We start from the raw sequence: 27,850 nt of genomic DNA, 5'->3' as shown, positions 1-27,850 counted from the left end.
TGTAAATCAATCAAACAAACAGGTAATTTTTATCTTTTTTTTATGAAACAGCAGTAAATTATAGAGTGGGAAGTATATTAGGCCCTATGTGAACCCCTGGTGTCTGTATAAAGTGAGCTCTGAAAAGCTCCCCTGGGGTTTTTCAAAGAAGCTCCTGGCTCAAGATGTCAGACTGCAGGATCTGTGATGCAAGACTGTGCTGTTCAATTGTTCCACTTTCCCCGACAGCGCCACCTTAAAGATCCCATCACTGTATGTAGTCCAGGCTATGTGTCTTACATTCTCCGGTGAATTCCGTTGAGCCCTGAGAATGTATCCTTAAAACTTTTTATTTGATTAAATGATTTGATTTGATTTTACTTGATTAAAGTGTCCTTTAATCAAGGACACTTGATTTACTGTAGGTGACATTTTTTTGTTTGGCTATTTATTTGAGAAGACAAAGTCTGCCGATGCCATTGTTGTAACTTTTACATTCAAGTGTTCCAAACCAACAGCAGTGTTCAGCATGACTTCAGCTGTTGCTCATGTGTCCTGTAAATAAATAGTTTTGATTGATTATTGATTATTGTTTATTAAATGGGTCTCATGGATGGTCACCTAAAAAGACACAATTTTGTTATAGTACTTATTATTGTTGCACAAAATAAAGTACATTTTATCATTGTCCGTGAACTCTTCATTGCATGCATCTTTACATAGTCAATACTGTTACCATCTTACTAGAATGAACATCACTGGGAGTTTGGAACAAGCTATCCAGTCATTTGTTGGAGGCAAGTAACCTGGTTTCTTTCAACAAATCTTGGATCAATTATCTACTAACTGCAGAACAGGTTAGCTGGACTGAATGACCTGCTCTCATTTGTAACTGTACCTGTGTTCTTATGCATGCTTTTAACAAGCAAGCCCTTTTAGAAACAGTCCCTGGCTCACAGCTGCCCTGAGAGTACTGGTGGGGAAAACATGTAACCAGTTTGTCTGCTATTTCACTGTTGAACCCATGCAGTGGTCCAGGATGAGTCAGAGGAGTATAGAGGTGCTTAAAGACACCACATAACATGATCTCATCAACATTATGTTGATAAGAGAGAAAGGGATGTATTATAGCAACTTTTGGACTCAGATGGCTCAGACCAGATGATGCTTCTCTTAAAAATTACTGTTATTCAGAATTACTTTTTACCCAGCCTATTTTTTTCCCTTGTACAATTTTTTCTAACAAAAGGTACAATTTTGAATTAAACACTGTATGAAGCACTCTTTTTTAAACTATGTTCCAATGAATTTAGCATCACAAAGTGCAGACTAATGTCAAATGATTAGCACTAACATTTCTGACAGTAAAATTATGAACTAATGAATATGCCAATAAATTAGTGATGATAATTTAGTTCAACAGCATTGAAAATGGTCGTGGATAGTGTTTCAGTTCTGTTGCAATTGTCACTCAGTGCATATAAAATAACAGACAGAGAACAATACTTGAGAATGAAAGACCTTGCACAGCTCTGTTTAGAACATTTGAATAGAAGATATTCAATTAATTGTATCCAAGGAGGTTGTTTGTATGGTATTCTCTTCATTGTTGTGAAAGAACAGAAGCTACTGTTAATATATAAGAAAACAAAGGCAAGAATTAGATTTTTTTTCTTTTCTCTATCCAGGCTTGCATACCTGCTGAGATACTTACTGTATTTAGTACTGATAGTTTGTTGAATGGGTAAATTGAAACTGAACTGTGAGCTTCACCGTCTCAGTAGAATTTATAAAATCTTTTTAAATGCACTCCACCTTGATTATTATACATATATTTGAGTGTAATAAGACTGCTACCAGTTGGTTTCCAGCTGTTTTAAATCCTGTTGAAAAGTCTTACTTTGCTGCTGCATTCAGAATGGAATAAAGGAACTATGTACATTTTGCATAAAATAATACAGTTTATACACTGTTAAATATATTTGTATAACACTGCTGGCCTTTTAATTGTGTAATTTAATTCAAATAAAACATTCAAGTGTAACCTAAGTCTGCAATTTAGAAAAATACATGAATAAAATGCTATTATTGCTACTTGATAAAGGCATGTTCAGACATAAAATACTATCCAGACAGTTAGTTGTCAGCAGATAATGATTAATGTAGTTGAATATTTTGTCTCACTCATAAGAAGGCTTTGGCTTCACACTTCAAATGGCATTGTGCATGGATATGTTTGAATAGAGAAAACATAGTTCCTCACAAAATGACCAAAAGTTCACAAAACACTGAAACATGGATATAAGGATGAGCTGCTATCCTAGAATCTGTATGAGTGGGTGAAGAGAATTACAGAGGAACTAAGTTGTCCTTGAGGTGCTCTGAAGTTCAGGAGCATGAGAATGCCATTGAATAACAGTTGCCAACATCGAGCAGATTATTTTAAAGGACGATGTATGCCCATTTAGCAAAAGACATTTTGTACACCCTAAATCCCATGACTACAGTATCAGTAATCAGAAGTGACTCCACAAAGAGTTAAGTAATGGATCAATACCTTTTCCTTTCTGTGGATATTCTGCACAAAAGCACCTGTTCGGATGTGAATATTGTTTGCCAAAACTAGCATCTTATTCTAGTTACTGGTGTCACTGATATCTGTGTACCCCACGAAAAACAAAACCCAGATGAGCATTAAAGGTCATGGACATACAGTACAAGAAGCATCTCTGGTCAATTACCCACAAACTCATCTCTTTCAATAGGTACTGTACCTCAGTGCATACTGAAAAACAAACTTGTACAAAACAGTGGTCTAATGGACTTCAAGGTCTGATGCCAAGAGCAAACTCCGTCATTTTCCATGGCTGGAAAAGTGCATTGTGACAGACTTGGCCTATCCTGAAAGCTCAGACCTTCAGTACTCAACATGTCATGTTTTAAAACACACTGGCTGTCAATATGGGCTGAAAATAAAGTAAAGATACTTTTCTAATGTCACTAAAAGTAAATGTCTACAACAAATATACTGTAGGCAACGGATGTCTTTGTCAGTGACTCACCTACTTTATACTTATTTTTCTCCATTTACTTACTGTATATGTTTAGGGTGTGGTTCCTCAGGTTTGACTGTTATCTTCAGAGGTCCATGACTTAAAGGGACATATTTAGAAGTGAGTATGAGGATCCTGCACTTCCTTGCAAGATGCTGTTTAATCAGCCTGCTCTGAGCACAAAACTTGCTCAGCATCTTTGTAAGCATATGTAAACGAGTTTCCGGGATGTTTATTCCTGTTCTTAAGTGCTTTGTAGCTTTAGATAAAGGTCTCCTATCTGGAGGATTGTAGTTTTAGACATGTCATAATGTCACGTTGAAATGGCAGTTTTCTGCAGGGAATACACTGAGTTATGTATGAGGCTGCCATCCTTACAAATAGTGAAGGAGGTGCAGCAAGCTTTAAGTGATGGAAGCTGTCTGCAATTTAGCTATCAATGCCGGCTCCAATGGAACGAGAAACGGAAAAGGTGCCAGATGCTCTCAGGGAAGTAATGGTCTAGTAATGTCTGCCCAGAGATTGCTATCCCTGAACATTTACTTTGTTGCTGTTAAATACTGTTACCAGATAAATACTGTGTCATAGCAAATTTATTGGAATCAGATATTTATTGCTGTGCTCAAAGGGGGATGAGGATGCGTACAGTAATTCACAAATTACTACACGCCTTTAGGCTCACATATTGAAAGTTGTTCAGAGACTCAAATCATTCATGTTGTACAGAGAAATGTCCGACTAAGTCACAGTATTAATTTACACAGACATGACATCTACCCTCTAATAAACAATATAGTTTCATGAACAACTGTCTTTAGGGGCATTTTTCATTCTTAGTGAAACAAGATTATGTTAGATTTACAGTTAGATCTGTAGTGTGCTAAAGGTCTTATAGATACATTTCATGTTGGTTAAAACATGTTGACTACCACAGATTTAAGATCCTGTGAAATTACAATTTGCAAACTACAGTGTCTTGTCAAAATGATTTAGGAAAATCTTCTAAAGAGATGCTCAATATTCCTATAATCTCCCCTGACACCAACACCACAGAGGTCAGCTGTTTTCTGCTGTGTAAGCCCTTGAAGTCTCAACTAAGAAAGTTCAGAAATTAATTTCTCTTATAGCTTTCCTGATAATATGAGCATGTGCCAGAGATCTATGGTGTTAGATAACAGTTGAATAAACACAATCAGGATCCTGGTTTAACAAGTCATTAAACTGTATTTGATTAGAAGAAAAAAGCTACTGTATTTAACATTCTGCCTTGACATGAACTTAAGGAGCATCCAAGCTCTCTAGGCATTTGATGTTTTCCTAACAGTATATTTATCTTAATTTGCAAAATGCACTAAATTTGTAAAAAAAAACAACAGAAAAACAAATTTAGTTTGAGAGTGAATTTAGGTGCTTCTGCTTCTCACCCTAAATCGATTGTGTTTTAAACTGTAGAAATAATTATATAAAATTAAATAAACTGTAAACCTAGTGTAGGTGGATCATGGGCTCCATGCTAGCAGGATCTGTTGTCTTTCTGTGATGAAATTACACATGTTGAACCTGGAGCTGATTTAATAGTGGGCTCACCTCCTGTACATGGGAAGTAATTCTGACAATTCCCCATTTCTTGGGGGGGGTTCTGTCAGCTGAAGTGGGGCAATATTTTGTCAGAGCTGGGTCTTCCAGGAGAATCAGCCAGCAGAAAGCTGTTACTGGGAGCGCAGACTGTGTCCTGTGGTCAGAGGTCAGGGAGGAGGTGAGGAGCCTGGGTGAGGATATTGACCGTCTCTGACTGTGGATTACCCAGGAGGCAGTGCCCGACGTATATATGACAATATATATACGAGTGGAAAACATGTATATATGTTGTCAGTATTACTGATCAGAGATTCAGTTTACTTCTTCAGAAGATGTAACCCCCAAAGGTTCTATCAATATTTTATTCAATGGACTGTAAGGAGCTGTGAATTGATAGTAAGCAGGATTTAGTAGGCTCCCAGGCAAACCATTGACAGGGTGGGCACATCGCCTTCGCTGCTGAAAAAGGCAGGCAAACGGACAGACTAAACTGTTTATCACCTGACTGCTGAGGTGTTCACAACAAACAAAAACAAACAAGGCAGTAAAAACATTTTTGAGCAATAGACTTGTTTAAGCTTCAGTGGCGTGGCTTGCATAATGCCCTCCATGGTTAACAGTCCTCCAGCTCGAAAGAAGCAGGATCAAGGTTAGAGCAGAAGCAAGGTAAAACATTTAATGAATATCTCAGGGGACAAATCCTGACCTGTTTTTCAACTGCCGATGCTAGGGGCCAGTGCTCTCCAAAAGCACTTGAATCAATTAGAATTAATTTGTCATTGATGTTTGTATAGCTTTTGTTTTTGTAACAAGCTGGAGCTCATAGTGTTTAGTAAACACAGAATATTACACATTGACTTGCATTTTTTGCTGGAACTTAGATGTAAGTGGCTGGTACACAGTTTCTTATTGTGTTTTAATAGTACAAATAAAAGGACAATGAGTATGCTTAAGATTATTTGCTAAAAATACTAGAATACTAAAAATAATAAAAAAATAAACCATTATCCTTGTTTTTCTAAGATGTATTTTGATAGTACATGCATATCTAAAACACACAATAAAATTGTATGGGGAAAAGAAAAGAGGTCAATTTAACTGAACCCATTTATTTATCAGTAAGTCATTTTGCATTTTATTTATTTTTACTACCTGCCCAGAGAGATTTTTTGTGAAGGTAATATACTTTTGGTAGTTAATAAATATAATCAACTTTTTTGCATAAAACTATAGCTCGACTTCAATTGTACCACATTTATTTGAATTATATTTCCTGCTCCACAGTATATAATACTAAGTATAATATAACAATCAATAAAGCAGTCAAATGAAATCTTTATTATACCATGTGAACAAAATGAGAATAACTGCCCATGCAAGGTGATAGCCTGCCACCCAATAGGATCTGAAAATAGAAAGAAAGGAATAAACATGGGTTGGAGGAGATGACAATTCAGCTGGATCAAACAGTATCGATACTACATCAATAGTATAGAATATTAAAAGCTTTAATCTATATACTAAATATTGTTCAGAGTTCTAGGATTATTTAAGAAATACAATCTTCTGAGTCACATTAAAAAGAATTGCTTATTTTTAAGCTTTACAAAGCTAAAATCCATTTTGCCTGGGTTTTTCAGCTTTGTTGGATCATCATTGTTTATTGCAGCAATCCGGTGAAAATCCGATGGTAAAAGTTGGTATCCTGCCTGGAGGTGGTGTCCACTGTTAATGAAAGAAGCTTGGCCTTTGTCCTGTAAATTGTGAAGGTCCTTTTTTACAAAGCTCGGCTCTCAGGGCAGCTCCAGATATGACCAACTAATTGCATACTTGCTGACCACTGAAAAGTCTTGACTTGAGTCATTACAGATTTGGGTTCCTCTGCACAGCCCAATACTCCTGCTCACTCGAACAGAACCCAGCATGTACTGTAGTTTTTGGGCAAGCAAAATAAAACAACTTTTCATCTTGTAGGGCGTACATAATTTTCATGAGAAATGTACAGGATGAGCTTCACTTGTATTGTTATTCAACCAGAAAAAAACGTGCATATTTTTTAAAAATAGCAACAAATTCTATTAAAATGATTATCGCATGATGCTATACTAACTTTTTAACATAACAATGAACAAATACTTCAAATGAGATCCATATGATATTAACTATAGGAGCAACAATTCAGATTTTTATCTGTGAAAAATCCTACAAAAATCCAACGAATTTAAATAAGTCTTTGATTTGTTGTGTCAGGTTTTATGTAATTACAGACATTGTTTGGAGTTGCAGTCTGTTCAAGACTATATTCGTGATGGGCTAGTTGTTCCATGTTTCTTCATTTAAAAACACACAAATGTTTGTGGGAAGTGGAGCACTTATTATTTAAATGACAGATATGTCAACCTCTCCCAGAATATGTCTTAAAGTTAGCCCAATTAGTAATAAGTAAAATGACAGAAAATAAGTAATACGTTATCTGACAGAGAATTCTTCGCAAACACATGGAACTTCAATAGTACCCAATCAATTTTTATGAAGGTTGTTACTGCCTGCTACATTTTTAATATGATCCAATATGATGCAGAAGTTAACCTAGTATGATAGAGAAGTTAAAGTATACTTACAAAATAATGTATAATATATAAATATATAATATATAAATTATAATTCATATTTACATTTTTTTATATTTAAGTAAGAATGTATAATGAATGGAGTTGCCCCTTTTATTTATTTACAGGTTTGTGCACTTCGATCGTGTTATGTACTGTATGTGCCCCATGCTAATTAATGACTAGATTAAATGAACATGGAAGTTCTGTTCTGCATGAAGATATTCAGCATCTTTACCAGCTGCAAAATATTTTGTAGAAGAAAACCATGGGAACTGAGCATTTGAGATGTATTAGTATAGTGACAGTGTGACACAGAAGAAGAGACGATGATTAAGTAATAAGCTGCATAAAAAAAAAAAATTATGGGTGACCATAGTACTCCATGTTCACCTGGATACTTTGAGATTTTTAGTTCATAGGGAGCTCCATCAGCATGCGTAGGCTGCAAAGTAACAAAGGTTTATTCCCTGCTGAAAAGAGAAGAAAACAAACACAATGTTTCAGCTGTGGAGCCTTTTGGCCCAAATAGATCATTTGGTTGCTAGTTGACTAAATGGTTTGAGGATTTCATGAAGGAAACTGTATGGATATACAGTAACATACTGTCTCAAAAACACAGCATGTGCTATAGCTAATGTGCTATATCAGACAGTTAATTTCAACAGTCATTTAAGAGCAACGCAGCAACACCTTTCTTCCAGCGACTTTGCGCTGTATGTACAATATTACACTGCACAGATGCTTTCTGAGCTGCCATCCCACTGCAGCACATGATTTCAGTTGCAGAGTGTGTGAGTGCTTATCACACACTCTGTCCTGGGACTGAAGCTGTCTCCACCGAATTGGAAGAGACAGTAGTTCCAGTTCCATCTCACCATGACATTAAAGATTCCTGGGGGGCCTGTTTCCTGGGACATGAGTGACCCACCCCCGGGCAGATGTGCCAGCTGTGCATCACTGGTCTTTGTTCCTCTCATGTCCCTTTATCTTTGACCTCCTGACAGTGCAGGGAGGAAATATGTCCACCTGGGATCCTTGATAGAGCTAAGTGTTCTTCATATGAAAGATTGACACAGCTGTGATTGAACTGTGGCAGTCTGCTTTGTACTCCAAATGAGTTATTTTTCTTTCAGTGATCTCTTCAGAAGTCACCTCTGTGTCTGATGCTTTAGACTTTCAATTATGTTTAGAACTCAATTTTTTTTCAGAACAAAATTTAACCGTTACACCTCTTTATCATACCATAAATTTACCATTTTAGAAATTAATAAAAAAATCAAGACAATTAATGTTTGTTCAAGTCTGCGGTCGCTTTTTAACAGTCGGTAAAGAAGGAAGTACTTGGAAATACTGTATTTCCTGTATTAAACTGTATTAAAACTGCACAGTTTTATTCTTATTATTTAGTAGAAAATGATTTGTAGTTGTAGTGAAAATATAATACTGTTTTGGTTTAACACTTGCATGTAACACAGTTTGTCTTCCAGTTCTTATCTAGCTATCTTTTCTCTCTTTTAATCAGCTTTATCATGGGTTTATTTTATTTTGCATTATCACATGCCTAAAACACCATTGGCTCTACTGTATACTGTATGTTCTCAACTGTTTGTCGTTCCTTATGGTAAAATTAAAGAAGTCCATGGCAGAAATTCCAGCTCCAATATACACAAGCGCACACTCATGTCTAAATACATCCCTTATAATCAGACTGGAGAATGGTTGGTGACTCCTTGCTGACATGTTACCACTCCATAGACGTTGTTTTCACTCCACTCTGCTCAGGCCCTGCACTTCTGACATGCACCTGCCTCGCTCTCGTCATTTACTGTATCTTCCACACCATACAGCACCTTAATCATTTATTTTTGCATCATTTATTCTGTAAGTTGCCCTGGATGAGGGCATCTTCTGAGCAGATCGACAACGAGAGGAATAAATAAAGCAATAAATAATCTATTAGGAAATATGGCCAAGGAGAGTATGGAATCTGTGTGTGGGGGCCAAGCACGGAGTCAGAGACCCTGCTGACACTGGCCGTCTAACCAGCGTTTCTCTCTTTGATCTCCTTCAGGCGTTTGTAGGCAACACAAACACCGAGAGCGTAGTCCGGCACGATTTCCAGCAGGCCGTCGTGGCTCGCTACCTGCGGATTATCCCCCTGGACTGGAATGGAGAAGGACGCATCGGGCTCCGGTTTGAGATCTACGGCTGTCCTTACTGTGAGTCTGCTGCCACAGAACATTTTTCTGCAACTCCACCTTGTACGAAACACATTGTCATTCCCATGCAGAGAGCGCATTAGCCATTTTTTTTGACAGATGGGTTTTATTTTGCCATTCAAATGCATACATACAGTACAGTACCTGTAGGTATTTAATTTTCCCAGTAGCATTCTCGTAGAATGTAGAATTTGCTCTTTAAAGTAATGTATACAAAGAGTGATGCATTTTAGTGCATTAAAACTCTTTTAATCTTTTAATGCTTGAGTTACCAGATGAGCTAAGAATTCTGGACATACTGTACTTAGAAGATACCCCAGCAGGTAATCTATTACAATAGTTTAAAATAGAGTAAGGTACCAATATTCCAGCTCCAGACAGGCAGACCTATAATGAGCAGTTACAGGATGTGTAAGAAAAACACTCATATGATGTTGCTATCCTGCAACCTTCAAATAACACATCCGGGTCAAAAGTAACACCAAGATCTTAACTTTGATGGCTGGTCTAATTTCAGCCCTATCAGCCACGTCACTGAAGTCCACATCTTTGCAAAGAGTTGACATTGGGAGTCTATGAGCACAATATCATTTACATCACAGTTTAACTCAAGAAGATTCTGTTGCATATGCAACTTAGTATCAGACAGACATCTGTACCGTGCAGAAACCGCAGCAGTAGTATCTGATTTGGTCTACAAGAAAATATGAGCATCCATGATGGTGAATAATCTAATCAAGAGGAATATACATTAGGTAATGCTAAACAGACAAGGACTTAGCACAGAACCCTGTGGAACACCCTGAGTAAGTGCAGACACATGCAATTCAAAGCAGCCAAGGTTTATGAATTGGTCCTGGAAGCTACACAAGAGCCAAATGAACAAAGGGAAATGCCAGTCATCCCTGGAAGATTTCCCATGTGATCCAGCACAATCTCATGGTAAAAACATGACAAGACAGTATCGAAATGAGAAGAATATTAAGTGAGCCAGAATCAGAGGCCGTCTGCAAATCATTAACAAGTGCTGTATCAGTAATACTCTTTCTAAACTCCCGACTGAATAGGTTCAAAGAGCTCATTAGATGCAAGAAGAGATGTTAATTGAGCTGCCACAGACTGATCCTGGATCACCCTCTTGAAAGTGAAATGATATAAACTTAATAATTGTAGCATATACAGTATAGTATAAATATAGCGTGTCTTTGTATCTAAGAAAAGTATAGATACAGGCTTAAACATGTGGTCGAGACTGACACGGGCTATGGCCTTAACTGCCATTTTTAATATGGATCTTCTTTAACTGCAGTTAATATTTCGCCAATGGCAACTCAATCTAAACAACATCTCTTGTTTTTACTGGTGTTCATTGGATTGGACAAGCCTAAATGTGACAGGAAGCAGACCTGTGGATAATAACATTTCCCAGCACTTTGGAAAATAGATTCAGATGCTTAGTTCAATAAGTATCCTGCGACAACACGTTGTTAGAGTAGCAGAAAGATTGAAATCAACACATCCTTGTGAAAATACTCTTTCAGTCTTTTAAAGTACAAAAAGGGTGAAGTAATGGTGTTGCTACGCCGAACCACTCTTCAAAATAACTCCTGTACCACAAAGAAACATTTTAAAGGAAATGGAGATTATACGCATACCTTGTGCATGAGAGGCACTTTGTGCAATTTCATATTTGAAAATTTTATTCAAAACACTTGTGCTCCCTAGAGTGACTTACATTAAGGAAAGTTAATCTTTTCAATTCCAGTAAGGGCCTGTTATGCACAAATGCTGTGAGAGGGCAGAGTGCTACTGATTATTATGTAGACAGAATAAATGAAACAATAACGCCATTTTAATGTGGAGAGCAGGCAACCCTTTTAAGACTAGCCACTTGTTTATTATAATAGCTTCTATATGGCAGGATTAGCTTTCTATTTAAGGAAGGCTTGAGCTCAGACTGTATGAAGATGCAAAACAGTAAGAAAACCATTCCAACAGGAGAAAATGGATTTCACATGGGGAATGAAAAGCTCAGAGTAAGAGTGTATGTAATTTAAATTGCAATTATAAGTTGTCTTGGATCAATGTCTCCAAAGGAAGATTCAGATTTCAGATTTATCTTTTTTTTTTTTAAACTGATGCCATCAGATCCTTTTTTTCACCTTTTTGCATTGTCTTCAATCATGCCGAAGGTTTCTTGGCTCTGTGTTTTCAGCAGAGCTGGTTTCACAGAGACACATGTTGACAAATTGTAGCATTTTGCCAGCTCTGCTAGAAATGTTGCCCACGATCTGATTAATGACTTTTCCTTCTTAAACATCACAAGGAGGCCATGATTCTGCTTAGAGAGAATATATGTAATTTTCAAAAAATGTGTAAAAATAAAGACTACACATGAATTTTGTGGTATGGATAGTCTGACTCAAACTGTATACTTAAAACTGCCATTAATTCTAATAATATTATCTTACAGAGGTGGTACAGTATATATGATCTTTGTATTGCAAAATCACCCATTACAGTATACTCTTCCAGAATGCCAATTCAATTCGTTTTAACCTATCTTGTTTTTTAAATGCCCTGCATTTCAATTCCACCAATTAAACTAATAGTACATCTCTGCACACAGTAGGAATGCAGTGATATTCAATGAAGTGAAAGGCTGGAACACACTGTACCGGTTCACCCCGTGTGAGCAGTGGAATTTGACTCTGATCACACTTTACACCAGGAGTGTCCCCAGCCTGGGGTGGGGGGGGTGTCTGCATGTTTTTTTCCATATCAGGTCAATATGGGACCAGTGTGATACATTCTCCCAGCTCTGCGGTCCTGGTGCTTTGAAGAGACCTAGAAAACCTGCAGACATACCAACTCTCCTGTGTGTCAGCACTGCTTTAAGCAGACTTAATGGCGTGAACACGGTGCTAACCAAGTCAATACAGAATAAAAACAGAGAGGCAGATACCAGGAAGGTGAAGGTCTTAGCTTGTGTGCTTCCATTCTGCTTACCTACAGTATACAGAATTTATGACAGGAGAGGCTTCAGACACCTGTCGATATTGCATTACAATCTTCCAGGGGATGGCCCATGTAGTCTGTTGTTTTAGTGTTATCATTACTGAACAAGTTTAACTTAGTACTGTATGTTACTGTAAATAGTTAATTCCCAACATAAAAAAATCTCTTTTGCTTTCTAAAACTGAAAACAAGGCTGGTTTGAATGGATTAATCCAATAAAGAAAAAAAATATTGCAACTGTTTTCCATAAAGCACCATACTGATAGTTAATTATTACAAACACATTTGCATACAGAGTGACATCTGTTTTCTTTGGTTTGTTTCAGCAGTATTTTTTTTTTGTCTTTTTCTTGGAAGGTATTTTAAAGAAATAGGGCTATTAGAAAAACCAAGGAGGAATTCTGTCATGTTCAGTAAGTAAAATGGGAAAGCCAAGGTCAGGAAAACATTGACAATTATCATTTCTCAGAAGGAGCATTCACTACTTAAAAACAGAATACTCTCCATGCACAGGTTCACAAAATAATTAATAAAGCAGTGCAGCTATTCTATCATATAGTTAATTAATTGAATGGTCCACCTATAGCTCTGCAGGGCAAATGTAATTCTATAATTAATCCCTTGCAATATCATAGCCTTCTTCACTTTAATTAGACAGCAGTGTGAAATACTGCTTAGAGTTTAGGATTCTGGACTACAGGGTCATGGGTGCAGATCCCACCTGTGACGTTGCTGTTGTATACTTAATTGACATGCTTCACTCACACCGCTCCAGTTAAAGCCCTGCTGTGGAAAAGGAGCTCCAGTCATCATTGCGAATGATAATTTGCTCTCAATTGCCTTACCGGGAGAAATAAAGGAATAAGAAAACTAATTCTGCTTCTGTCGCATTTCTTTATCATGTTTTAAATGCGGCCGTGCGGAACAGAAATAATATGCGTAGCTATAAACACTTACTCACAACCGATGGATTAAACTCCTAACAGATTCAGCATAATAATCAGAAAAGCTCAATCAAATTGATTTTGTTAAGAGTCGTCAGCTTAAAACAAATGATTGCATGTCTCAGAACAAGTAGAGGTTAATTCCATGCTGAAAATGTGAAGAGAAAAAAATAAAAAGCACAGTGATTTGGCTGTGGAGGTGTGTGTGGCAACAATGAAGAAGGCTGAGAAATTGTGTCTTTTATATTTACTTTGCAGCTTGGAATTAACCTCTACATTTTCCTTTACAGCTTGCATGTTGACACGGCTCCCTGTTTCACTCCCTCAGAAAAAAGCAGACTGAAAAGGTTATTAAAGCTTGGAGGAGTGCAATGTCTGTGGATTGTGTTCGGTGTGCATTTATTTAAACAATGCAACATTTACAGTTTTATCATTTGATATTTAGTGTTACATTAAACAGCAAAAAATGAAATGAAACACAGAAATGCAATTTTAATTTGAAAAATGTTCTACAGCATGTGACTGCACTTTACTACATGTTGAAATGTTCTGAATGTTACCCGCACTATTCTGTGTTATTATCGGTTGGTTGGTTAGCATTAATTTTAATGTGTTTCAAAAATGGCGTCTGTAAAAAAAATAGTCAAAATGCAAAGCTTTAAACCTTTTTTACTGTGCTTGGGGGTAAAATAGACAGCTGTCCACAAGAGACACGGCTCTTTAGATGATCTACTTTTGTAGCTCTGTAAAGGTTTGTAATATAAGGTTTCAGGTGTAAAATGGGAGAGTGAACCTGTTTTTCATGATGTAAGACATTTGTGACAGGTATAGGTAAGCTGTGATAGAATCAGAGGAGCATTGTCATTCATATCTTCCTTCTAAACTAACCCAGTTGTTTAGTGCTAACTCACTTTCCTGTCAGTGCCTATCTCCTCATCATCCAGGCAGCACTGCCAGATTCCCCCAGACTGCACCAATCAAACACTGCTGATTATTGACAATGATAAGGATGGACACCAGCAGTGAGGAGATTAAACCTTGGACAATTCATGTATACTCTTTGGCACCTAGTATATATATTTTTTCACAATCCACTATAAAAATCTCTTCCTCCTTTCCTGGGTGTAAGAGTACGAACTTGTCACTAAAAGGATTTGCTAATGCTGAAAGGAAAAGCAATAATAACAATAGTAAGGTCACTTGCAGGTCAATGACAGAGTTCAAGCTACTAATGAGAGTGTAGTTTGTCCCCTGATCTTGTTAATGAAGATAAATGGATAAGACATCCTCTGTAATAGTGAAGGCCAGTGCCAAAGGGGATGAAACAGAGTAATTTGCTCCTTGTCCTTCAGACAGAACATACTTTCACACATTACAAAACAAGTAGCAATCATTTCTCAGCGGGGCACAGGAGTGGAGGACAAAGGAGGTGGGTTGTATCTTTACATTCAGTGTAGGGCCCTGAGATGGTCCAGCTACAGCAGTAAATTGGTCAAAGGTCACAAGTCTTCCTCAGCATGTACTGTATGTACAGTACCTCCAGAAGATTGAATAAAAAGTGACAAAGCTTCAGAGAATCCTTTAAACCTTGGGTAGGTGACATCCCTCTCTCATGTGCTTATGACATACTGTATCTTTCTGCCAATGCCCACACTAGTCTTGCACATCGAGCAGTGACATTTTTATTACAAGCAAATGTTCCCACCAAGCACTATATCAAAATAATACGCCTTCTATTTTAAACCACTCTTACAAGTTAAATTTCAGCATGTAATTAGCATTGCATTAGCACTGTAAAGTGCATTAAAAGAGACATATGAATTAGGTGCCAACTGCTTTAAAGTGATTCTATTTTCATGCCAGAAAAAAATCAAATGAATTTGATCAATACATTTCTAATTGATGAATCCATTAATAAAGGCGAGAGGTTTGGTACTTTTTAGTCATATTGCACAAAGCAGCAGAAGAGCAGGTTCTGAAAGTCTACTGTATGTAAGCTATTAGTGAAATGTTGTGCTTTGGAAAGAAAAGAATCACAGTGTTGATTTGTACCACTTCATTTTCTTGTAAAACTGTCCTGTTTCTTTTTTTTTTATGTACAAAACTACATTACGAAAATGTGTATAAGAAAAAATAAAATTCTTTCAGTATCTGACTTGTTCCAGTGAACTGTGCAAGAAACACTCTTTTACCAGAGCCTCCAGTAGACTGAAGGTTTGTATTCCATATGGTGCCACTGACAGCAGGTGCATTTATGTTTTACAATGAATAGATATGTCCAAATCTGGCAGCTAATTTCACTGGCTGTGACTATAGAGCGAGCCATAATTTGCCCAACAGAGAAATTAACATGATCATTTACATTTTAATTAAGAATGGATCAACAGAAATCAATTGCTTTTTAAAAGGAGAAAAACATGTCACTTTGAACCACACCAGAGTAGATGAGCCTGTCAGCATGTCTTAGTAATAAATGTGCCACTATGATATTTTTCCTCCAAAATAAGACGTCATCTCTTTCACAACGTTGTGATTGTGATTGAGCTTGGTCAGGATAGATCACAAAGTGTCCTACAGCATGTCTGGGAAACAGAGTGTATGTCGAATCCCTTAACACTTAAATTCATGTCTTGTTGACAGGAAATGTTCATGTCTGTTCGGGAGAGGAACATACTTAAACGCATTTCCATTTCAATACATCAGTTTGCATCACTTAGTATACTGTCTGGGTTCGAAATTCACATGACACCGTACAGTTACCGAGAAAGCTTTGTCTGCTAGCAGAGCTGGGCTTTTATTTCCCAGCCCCACGCTGTGGTTTATCAGTAGACTCCAGATGGAATTTATCTCTGAATGCGACCCGTTATAAAGAGCAATCCAGTGAGCAGACATTCAGCCCATCGTTTATCCAAAACGGGGCATGACGCTGAATTCTTATCGGTCTCTCCTTTCTAGGGGCTGATGTTATTAACTTCGATGGCCAGGGGGTGATCTCGTACCGGTTCAGAAATAAGAAGATGAAAACCCTGAAGGACGTTATTGCCCTGAAGTTTAAGACCTCGGAGAGCGAAGGGGTAATCTTCCACGGAGAGGGACAGCAGGGCGACTACATTACCCTGGAGCTCCAGAAAGCGAAGCTGGTGCTCTCGTTAAATCTAGGTAGTTTTTTTCTTTTAAGTATTCAATCTTTATTTAAGTCTCCATTAACTTACCAATCAAAGATAAGATGCACAACTGAAATTAAAATTCTGAGGTAAGCAGCAGCACAATTTTATCTGTGATTTGGTTTCCTTGTGCAGTGTAATGCCAAAAAGCTGTTTTTTTCTACACTGTCGATAGCAATATATTCTGTCACTTGGATAATTCTGATGACTTTTTAGTAAATGTGCATTTCTTGTTACTCGGTACCGTTTAGCATAATTTACAGATTTCTATGGTTTGCGACTCAACACATGCTGTACATCAAAAATATTCTTCAATTATTCTTTTCATCAACGCTAACGCTTGCTGCATGATGATGCTCAATCCCTGCTGCACTACAGAGGTGTGTGTGCAAAGAGTGCACTTGGTGATCCATTAAATCCTTCCCTGAGTAGCACCGTTTGTGAACCTGTGGGATCCCGAGTGACACAAACAAGCAAGCTCTATAGTCCAGGCGTCAGTAGTTCAGGTCTGGGTCCGGGAATACCGGTCCTGGCGAATGGAAGTGCCCAACAGCCTCTGGGGTTGGGGTGAGGATGAGTCGGATTCTCTCAGTTCTCAGCCGAGCAGACCCCCCTGGCTTGCCAGGCATCCCCAGGCCTGCTGTGACGTAGTGTCAAGGCGAGATGTCCTGGTCCGCCCACCCAGTCCTAACCTTCCTGAGAGCCGCTGTGGAGTTTGCAGTGGGCCCAGCGGAGATCAGATCTGCAGGTGGGCGTGTCAGGGGAGGGCTGCAGGAGCCCTTGGCGGAGGGCTGAGTCCTCTCACACACTTTGTGAGTCCAGACGGGATGGGTACACAATAAAAACAAGAACTGGCGGGGAGCACAAATCTTGTAAAAATGTGACTACTGTGTTATATTATGAATCCAGCTCGTCGAGGTATGTGAATTGGGAAGAGCTAAAACCTTCCAAAGAGCCCTTTAAATGAAGAGACCAAGGAGTTCTGAAAGCAGCAGATTATCTGGGTCGTGAAAAGCTTTGCAACCTTGTGAATCTGGATTTCTCGCCTCCCTCCTGCTGTAGGTAGCAATCAGTATGGCTCTATTTTTGGCCACACGTCGGTGACAAGTGGCAGCCTCCTGGACGATCATCACTGGCATTCTGTGGTTATCGAGAGATACGGGCGCAGCATCAACCTCACGCTGGACAGACACGCGCAGCACTTCCGCACCAACGGAGAATTTGACCACCTTGACTTAGACTATGAGGTGAGAGTAAAAGCAAACATTAGGCAGAATCCCTGTGTCTTAAAACCAAATTAATAATAGCTATCAATGCAGAAATGGGCAGCATTGATAGGTTGTTGGTTTGGTGTATTTCTTTACCAATATCATTTAAACCCACTGTGTTTCATGAATCATGTAACGTTTACATGACACATGTGTCCCTTTCAAAAGTAGTACAGTACAGCGCTGTGCATTCCAAGAGTTTTTAATCGCAGTGAAATCAATTTAAAGTGCAAAAAGATGTAGTAAAATATGGGAACTACACACCACAATCTCTATAATCATTTATTTTCCAACAGACCCCCAAATAATTTTCTGTCATCTTTGTTTGCTTAATGTTGGGCTAACGTCAGCCGTTCTACAACGCATGTAACTCTTTAGTAATTGATGTTATTATCAGCTAAATTCTTTACAGGTACATAGGCCAAGGTTCTCGTACACTCAGACTAATTATGACTTGATACACCCTCTGGCACTATGTGGGATAATAATGTTAAATTATTCTTTTTCATCCATTCATGGTCTGTGTGTTGAGCCTGTTCTCCCCACATCAGGCTCCTCAAGGCTACAGATTTGCTCCCCCACATATTTTAAATTTCTGTTTTTATTTTTCACTGATAAAGGTGTGTACTAAGATTTTGCTAAAACTATCATTTTGAACTTGTCAGCAAAATTCTCCAAATAACATTCTAAACACGGCAGTGCTGCTTTTTTTAACTGGCTGTTATTTGTTCATTTTAGATCATCCTTATGCAACATAACATGTAATCTGTAAAATCTTGTAGAAAATAAAAGGAGAAAAATACAGAACAATTTCTTTTGGCATTTTCTATGTCCATGTTTTAATGGTGTATAGAGACTTTTGGTTATGTGTCTCAGGACCAGTTACTGGCAGACTACGCTTTCCAAATTGCTCTTTATTTAATACTGCCTACTTCCCAAGAACTAGGAGATTAGGCCCGAAAATCAACCCTCAGCAAATGATAAAGGGATTGATTCAGATAACTGGCAGGTGGGTTTTTATTATTCCTCCACAGAAAATGACTGTTATATTCAACGTCCTGTATAACAAGACATGTTGGCTACTGCAAAATAGGAGAAGCTTATGACAAAATAACTCCAAATCATCTGAGCACATGAATTTTCAGTTTAAGCATGTGAAGCTTTTGCAGTGCTCTATTAATATTTGTCCTTAATGTTGGGCACTTTTCCTGTCTTGTAGGGAGGGTATCGAGATCCCACAGAGTAATCCGTCAGCTAGCAGGGACTGACACACCCCCTTGTGGCAGCGGTGTGCCATCTCCCATGTTCTTTACAATTATAAGCTGAGACAGCTACCAGGACAGCACTGTGTGTGAAGTCAGCCGTTCATTCCAGTGTTTATACATCGAGAATCTAAAAAAACAAATACAGAAATTCATTTCTTTCTGTTTTGCTTCTCTTTGTCTCCCTTTGGTGTTACTTTTCTTAAAAAGTATAATTAGTAATGGCTGTGCAGTGGAAAATATCCTATATACTGTACTGTACATGCATTACGTTTACACGTATATAATTATATAATTTGGAAATGAAGTAACTAAAAAAAAAATGACTAAAAAACATGCATAAAGAATGTAGCGATTGCCTTTGGTTCTAAGGGGGTTCCCATGCATTTTAAATGCAAACGCCTGAAGAATTCATGTATTCAGCATGCATTGCTACCTAATTTGGCTGAAATGGTCTGAGGAATGTTAACTCAAATTAGTTAACCTCAAAGCAAATCTATTTAAAATTCCTAACCTCACGATAATGCAAACTGTTAAACTTAGTGTGGATTTTGGACATGCAGCAAACTGCTGTATTAGCATAGAGCTTCTTATATATAATTCAGACAATCCTGATGCAGCAGTCTTTATTGACTGCAGAATTGTTCTTTGATTAGCACTGTGGCAAAGACTTATGGATTATGAATGCTTTTTGTCCAAATCCTGTCATCATGCACTGATTTATAAGTGTTTAACAAAGAAGTAATTCCAAAGTGTAGAGCTCTGTTAAGGATTTATAAAGGGAGGCCCATAGTCACAGTCTTTCTTTATATTCCTGAGCAGATGTCCTTGCAGAATAAATGGATCAATGTGCATCAAGCTCACATGCACAGAACAGCTCAGAATAAGAAAAACGGTGCAAACTTAAACTACAGGCAAGACGTTTGCATGTAAAGGCTGATCAGGACTTTACTCCATAAAGTATAGGACAGATATTTCATGAAATAACCAAAGATGCATGCATACTGTACATGCAAATACAAAAAGGGAAACATACAGTAGGTAGGGATGGAAAATACTCCTTGGGCCATTTAGATGAGAGCAAAATTTTCATTAATTTCTTATCAAACAAAAGCTTATTAGCCTATTTTTCTAAGCACTGTGTATATTTTGGCACTCAGGATAAGCGTACAGTATTGTAGACCCTACAGGCAAAACACAAAATAAATATAGTCACTTAAAATGATTACTAGTATTTATTTCAGCCTTCATAGTACTTATTTGTAGTCTAAATGTCATCTTGCAGAGAATAGATAATACTTGGTATTATGGGAAGACTTCAGTTTATTTATTTGTGTGTAGCAGAACTGAAATGTGCGGTATAACTCTACACTATCTTCTAAATCTGTTTTTCAGCATAACAGGGAACTCCATCTACACCTCAATATGGAATGTCCTTATCCACTAGGCTATGTTTTCTTCTCTTTCTGTAGTTTAAATTACATTATTTCATATGCAATGGATCTTATTTATGTTGCACAGTAAAACCAAGTGGCATAGCGGCACCATGCTTAACACTGCTGCCTCACAGCACTGGAGCCCTGGGTTCAGTTCTGATCCCGGGGCGCAGTCTGCGTGAAGTTTGTATGTTCTCCCCGTGTTTGTGTGGGTTTCCTCCAGGTGCTCTGGTTTCCTCCCACAATCCAAAGTTGTGTGTGTGCACTGCAATGGACTGGCATCCTGTCCTGCGTGTACCCCACCTTGCGCCCATAGCGTGCTGGGATAGGCTTCGGCTCCCCATGACCTTGTGTTGGATAAAGCAGTCAGAAAATGGGTGGATGTACGGTTTAGCCAGTCACTGATTGATTTACTGAAGTACTGGTTGAATTGTTCAATATGATTTCTGTGTTAATTGCTACATTGTCCCTAAAGAAAACAGCAGATCTTCCGGAGATAGTGGTTTTTAAATCTTGATTCATGAGAGAAAAGCACATTGGCATATTGAACCCAACGTCTATGGACATGTGGATGGGCAACACATGGCCTTTCCACAGATCAATGTGTATGGATTCCTTCTTCCCCATTGCCTTCAAATACCATGGACACAAATCCCTAAAATGTCCAGGGATTTTTTCTGTGACTTGTTGAACTGTTTGGAAGTGATTTCACAGATATCCTTCCAATGCTTCTGGGCTGCTGTTGTAATGCTTGACCGTCCACTTTATGGCAAGTTATGCGTGGTCCCAGTTCCCTGTTTGAAAAGTGCCCAGTACCACATGTGCACTGAGACATCTTACACCATGGATGCTACTGGAGCCAACCTGTAGGTGTCCTAAGACAGGGGTTCCAAATCTTGATCTTGGAGGCCCACATACCTGCTGGTTTTGGTTCCATCCAACATCTGTTATGCAATGGAACCTTTAATTGATCTAATAATAGGATTGCTTTCAACTGTTTGATCATTTCCAGCTCTTGAACATAATGTAGAGGGGCTTGCATTTTAATCACTGCGTTTCATAATTAACATTAACGTAATATTCCAAACTGTTGAGTAGAAAAGGAAAACTTGCAAAAATTGCAAGTCAGCAACTTGTTAGTTCAGATGACGGTTCAGTTAAGTAATTAAAATCGACTGAAATGATTGTTAACCACTGTCCTAGGATTTGAATTTCTTTCAGCTTTCAAAAAGCATGGCATAGCAAAGATGCAACTAAGCAGTTGGTCCTGTTTTCACTTCTTAAATCGATCTCAGAATAAAAAGAAAAAAGTTTAAGTAATCTCATCTGATCACCTGGCTGAAGAGTGTATAACTGAATAAGCTGCACATTAAGCTCAATCAAGTAATCACTGAAAATGCTCAATGCAAGTCGTTGACAATCATTTGTGTTACCCTGTACATAAAAATCCTGTATGTCTGCTAGTGCACTTTCTCTTGCTGGAAAGTTGCAGATATACCATTAACACTTCATATGTAAAACAAAGGTGTGGTGGGCAGGTCTTTGAGAGAAGTGTTTTGTCAGCCAACCTGCCACAAGAGGTCATTGAAGGACTCTGTTACTGTAAATAGACACACTGGGTGATAATTAGATAACTAGTGAAGGGTTTAGAGTTTACAGTCTCAGATGAGTGTTTGTTTTATAAATTGCGTCACAGTGCTATTTAGGAGCTAGATAGACAGCAGTTTAAGAAGGCTGCTTTGGAAAGTGGATTATTGTATTTTCTGTAATAAAGTCTACTGCACTGTCTAGTATTGAACATTGCAATATTTTTCTGCTCATGTCCCTTGAATCCCCAGAAGCAGGTTGGGGATTCATTAATTTCAGCAAGAGGCATTAAAACAAATCTTAAGCTTAATATGGGCAACGGTACAGTTGTCATTATTTTCTTTCTTTCATACAGCTCAGCTTTGGGGGAATGCCATTTTCTGGGAAACCCACATCCAGCAACAGAAAGAATTTCAAAGGCTGCATGGAGAGCATCAACTACAATGGGAATAATATCACTGACCTTGCCAGGAGGAAGAAGCTAGACACTTCCAATGTGGTAAGGGTTCCCCAATCTTTACTTAATAACCTATAGCATGGTAATAGCATGTTAGCTAATGTCAATGGGGACTTGCAGCCTTAAGACAGTATTTTTAGTCTCATTTTTTCAGAACTGTTCCCTTCACAGAGCTCAATTGTGTTTTGGGCTGTAAAATAGATTACTTGGTTACTTGCAATCTTAACGCTGCCTGTGGCTGAATATAAATCTTGCATGTTTATTGTAGCATGGCTGGGACCTACGATTTGACGATGCAGGTAAATCAAACAATTTGAGAATCGGAAGTCTCCATTAAGACTGCAATGCGTGCCTCTGGAGCAGTTTGCTTTGAAGGCGGAGATTTTTTTCCAGCATGTCTACAAAGCGTTTATGGTGAAACCATATTTAAAATAACGGCTGTAGCGCACTGGTACTAATTTGTCAGACAGACCTGCATGCACTTAAGTGGAATTATTAAGACCTGTATCTTATCTTACTTCCTTTTAAACAATCTATTTGTCTCTTAAACCATTTTTTGTGTTGTATATAATATATAATTCACATTTCTTTGGTTTATGTATGGCTTTCGACCTAAGAGTAATATCAGTAATTCATACCTGTTTCACTAGTCAGTGTTCGTGTCTTACAAAGAACACCTTTCACTGGTTAACATTAGCTATGTCACACTGATGAGCTCTATCAAGGACAAAACACAAAAATGCACAAAAATGGTACTGAAAATCTGGTTATGCATTCCTGCATCCTCGAAGTATGAAATGGCCTGAGATAATTAATATTCAAATCCCCATAATTTGTAACAACTGCTTGATCTTGAAAAAGCAACATCATAACCATAAATGGTGGTCCTTGTTACTGTAGATATATTTTTATCATGTCTGTGTACTGCGCTTTCTAATTCCGTCTTTTCCAGAACAATTGTTCAATATGAAAAGCAGTACAGAAAGTTAAACAAGAAGGAGTTTTTTTATTGTAGAATATGAATATTATCAAGCCACATCTTGTAAAAACCTGTGGTTTAGGTCTGTAGGTGCACGTCACTCTCAATAAAGAAGGACTTTCTGCCTTGGTAAAGGATAAGTAATTAATACCGCAAACATGACACTATTGGTTAGGCTATAAAAATTGATTTTCTTTTTATTGTTCATGATCCCTAGTCCATGCCCTCCCAGTATTAACAAAAGGAATCTATCCCTTTTGTCCACTAATGTGAATTATAATCACTCGACTACGTGCAGAGTCCTCTGGGTACAGCCTCTTATCAAATATTTGCCCTTTTAACACTCAGTCCTCCCACAGGACCAGATGTAGTGAGCTGCCTCTTTATCTTTCCCGGCTGATATGCAGACCCTTCTGCATGCTTGTGCCTTTGGCATTTTTTCTCCCCCCCTCACAGTTTTACACCAAAGGCTATTCATGCTATTCTTCCCTTTTAATTAATTCATGTTTTAATTAGAAATCCTAATTAATTTTTTTTTCCATATGTCAGTATGTCTCCGTGTCAGGTAGGGGAGCTTATCAGGTTGTTTTCCTGTTTTTTTTAAATAGCCAAGGGCTAGCTTCACTGTCTCCACAGTTTGATCTGGAAGAGACGGCGATTCTGTCGTTCCAAGTTTGGTAAGACATCTGTTTAGGAGAGCCTGACTACACCTCGCAATGGGATTCATTCATGTGGCTGTGCAAGTGCCTACAGCCTACTTTGGTGTGAAAGTGTTTGACTGAGGGCTAACAGCCCGGCCGTGAGGATGAGATAGTCAGGCACCTCACACAAAGGGAGCCGGGGGCCGATATAGTGGTGGAAGAGGAACGCGGAGTCAAGGGATTTAGAAAGGAAGCCATGTATTTACACACTGCAGGAAATTGCATCACTATCATGAGTCGAGTGATGTCATCTGCAAAGGCCAAGTTTCCTTTCTAAAATCCATCGCTCCTGTAGCGTTCCCTGTCACTGGTTCAGGACATCATTGTCAGGGAAAACTGAAGGAGAATGGGCTGTGCCATAGAACCGTGTCTGGATCTGCTGCAGTCAATTTGATATTAAAGTATTTAATTCAGAATACTAGTAGGGAGTGGTGAATCTAACATTTGAATTAGAATAAACTTTTTGCTTTTTGGAAACAGTGACTAAGGCTTTCCTGTATATAGAAAAGAAATTTGGCTTCTTATTTGGGTAACATGTATACCCATAATACAATTGCAAGACTGCTGAACATTTAACAAATATCAGTTTTGTGTTTATAAAAACACAAATGGTGCTGCCAGAATCTTCTCAGGCTGTTAACTTTGACAAAGCAGTAGGCTGGCTCAGTACCAGAGGCAAACAAATGGAGTCTCTTCCTCTGGCAATGTGATGCATCTGCTGTGTAGGCAAATGTGAGTTATTACTCAATTCAGTCAATCACACAGGGAAGATTTCTCTCAAGGAAAGCAGTTTTTATAAGAACTGCTGAGAAGCGACAGAAATATAAAACCAATTTTTGTTTTCTTCTAGGGGACATTCTGTAATTGGTTTCAGATTCTAATGCTTATTCTAACCTTTCTTGAGCATTGAAATTAGAATAAAAAATAACTCTGGCACATACTGCAGAACACATATATCCTTAGAAGGTATTCAAATACAATATACAATTTAGCCATTTAAGCTGCTAGTTATTTCAAGTGTTTTAAAAAGACCTTAAAACCCATGATCCGGCATGTTCTGTTCTTAAATTGATAGTTTAGGACTGTTTCAAAACTATCTTATCAAAAGGTTACCCTCCTAATGTACAATCTACTGCAGTGTAATTCTACATTACTAATAGATTATCCCATCTGTGGCTTAAAAAGTCAGCATGTTTTGGTGCCCATCCTGTGCCTGTAAAATACTTTTATCACAGTCTTTCTTAAACTTGGAAAACTTGGTGTTCTGCTTCACAGGTCTTATACAGAGATTCGGGCCTTTGACTTTGGATTGTCCAGACTAAGAACAAAGCTATGTGACTGTATGAACAAATGAAAAAAAAACACCATACTGTATCTGCATGTGTTCTACAGCCACAAACACTGGTGGCCAGAATACAGGGGGAAATGGGCTATCCAGCTTGGTGAAGAATTTGTTTGTTTTTTTTATTCATAGAGAAGTGTATTTCTCCTTTTAAAACCATAATGTTTTGCTGGCAGTTCATTTGAAACTTTATGCACAAAAACTATCCCTATTCCTGGTCTTCAGTGCTGAACATAATCTCAGTACGCTGTCACAAAGCTGTAACTTTTAATTTTTTTAGATGGCTGCACTCACATTTTCGAAGTTACGTCACCTATTTTCAGTGATGTGGAGATCAGCTGCAGGACCTGTAGTGTTCCTTTCTGAGAACGAGTAATTTAGCTTTAGTGAGGGGGATAGTGTTGTGTTGAGGTTTCCCATATTTAGAGCATTGCTGTTAATTGCTTGAATAGTGACCCCAAAAAACAAACTGCAAAATTGTTCTTATTAAGTTTCATTCCAGCTGTAAAATAAAAATAAAAAATGTTATGCTGCGTTCAGTAGGAGGAGTTGAGATGATTGACTGAGGGGAACTTTTGTGTCTTGTGTGTACAGATTGTCTTGCACATTATCTGTCAGTTTAATCCATTTGTGCTCCCAGTTGAAAACTACTGTTTAAATTCAGAACGGTTTTGTAGTTCATTAGAAAGAGGAATGTTAACCTGCAAATATGAATATGTGAGAACAATTTCTTTCCTCTCTTCCCAGGCAAAGCAATTTCTTTGTCTTCCCACTGTGGGCTGATTAATCAGTAAAATCCCTGGCAGCTGTTCCTGAGTTTTAAGTAATTATCTCCTCAGTCAGTAGCATTGCAACCTCCTTCCCAGAAAACACATAATCGAATATTCCAATTTTCCCTAGTTCCTTCTGTGAAAACAAACCCTGAACTAATTATCTTGGCAACCATTAAGCTACGTCCAGCTTGAGAAAGTGAGGAGATGTGTGTCCTAATATGACCTGAAGCTTTTTGGTTTTCCTGCAGTGACTGAGGTTCTCTCTCTTGGAGCGCTGACACCATGGTGCTGATTAAACAGTTCAGTCCATTCTTGTGCACTTGTCATTTGCCAGTCCTGTCTGTTTTCAGATATCGGAGGACAGGCACAGATCGTGATGATAGTACATGTACAGTAGGTGCTGATTTAGCCCAGTTTCTAAGCTTCAATGAAAAAATAACATATAAAGAATGCTTTCATTTATCCAGAATGTGAAATGGCTGCAGGGGTCCCTCTCCTCTCGAGAATTGAAAAGGCTGTAATGGAAACCTTGAAGTCGCCAGGACAATGTAAAAACCACAGCTGATAAGACAACCCTCCATCCCCCTAGAAAGCAGAAAAAGTAACAGGAGAGTCCCTGCACGCTGTGATTCAAACCTGCTGTGGTTGCAATCTTTAGTAGTGGTATATCTACAGTCTGTGTCTTCCAAATGTTGGATTTCTCAAAAAAAAAAAACATCCTCAAAGTTTCACCCTTGGAAGTGCTTGAGCGCCGTCATTTCTTGTCTTGGGCACAGGGGAAGCTGAATTTCTCCTGCGTGGAGTCCCACACCGTTCCCGTGTTCTTCAACGCCACCAGCTACCTGCAGCTCCCGGGCCGAGCCGGGCGGGACGTCCTGTCCGTCAGCTTCCAGTTCCGCACGTGGAACCCCAGCGGGCTGCTGCTCTACATGCCGGTGGAGGACGGGATGGCGGAGGCGTGCCTGAGCGACGGCAAGGTCGCCCTGCATGTCAACAGCACGCAGATGAAGAGCTCGCCCATCGAGATCGCCTCAGGTAGGCGGGGAGCGGCGTGGCGGCCAGCCGTGTCTCAGAGCAGCGGCTGGGGTGGGGGGAGAGCTCAAGGGACCGCAGGGTCAAGCCACCGGGAGGGGCTTTTCTGACACCATCCGCGGAAGGTGTTGAAATCGGGGAAACCTCTCTCTCAAGCAGAGAAACGCAGGTCTTCGGAGGGGGAAAAAATCATTTCACCACCCCTGTGATTTGTTTCACACTGAGTGCAAAAATATGTAGTTCGTGTTTCCTCATTTTAACTACTGTTCCTTAGACTTTTTTTCCCCCAATTGTCCTTTTCAATACTGCACAGTCAGCGATACAGGAACTGAATTCACTTGCAATAGTGTTATTCTGTGTTCATACTGCTGTTCTGAAATGGTTCTTAAGCACTTTTGCATGGACCTGTTTATAGTGGTTTTCAGGCAATATTTAAGAATTTTCTA

The 27,850-nt window shown here is 38.6% G+C and overlaps 1 protein-coding gene across 1 annotated transcript in view; it reads left to right on the top strand.

Annotated features, from left to right (window-relative positions):
* LOC148833172 (contactin-associated protein-like 2) overlaps positions 1–27,850 on the top strand; it is a 164,691-nt gene that overhangs the window by 29,440 nt on the left and 107,401 nt on the right. Inside the window, exons 3-8 of the mRNA XM_088918173.1 lie at positions 9,294–9,441; positions 16,359–16,562; positions 17,253–17,315; positions 17,630–17,814; positions 22,476–22,619; positions 27,149–27,407. Of these exons, the coding sequence (XP_088774299.1) occupies positions 9,294–9,441; positions 16,359–16,562; positions 17,253–17,315; positions 17,630–17,814; positions 22,476–22,619; positions 27,149–27,407 (1,003 nt within the window). The remainder of the gene's footprint in view (positions 1–9,293; positions 9,442–16,358; positions 16,563–17,252; positions 17,316–17,629; positions 17,815–22,475; positions 22,620–27,148; positions 27,408–27,850) is intronic.

Source organism: Atractosteus spatula, chromosome 6 (assembly GCF_055471065.1).
Source record: "Atractosteus spatula isolate fAtrSpa1 chromosome 6, fAtrSpa1.hap1, whole genome shotgun sequence".
NCBI classification, from domain to species: domain Eukaryota; kingdom Metazoa; phylum Chordata; class Actinopteri; order Semionotiformes; family Lepisosteidae; genus Atractosteus; species Atractosteus spatula.
The sequence above is the reverse complement of the archived record's forward strand: the minus strand, read 5'-3'. Positions and strand labels throughout refer to the sequence as shown.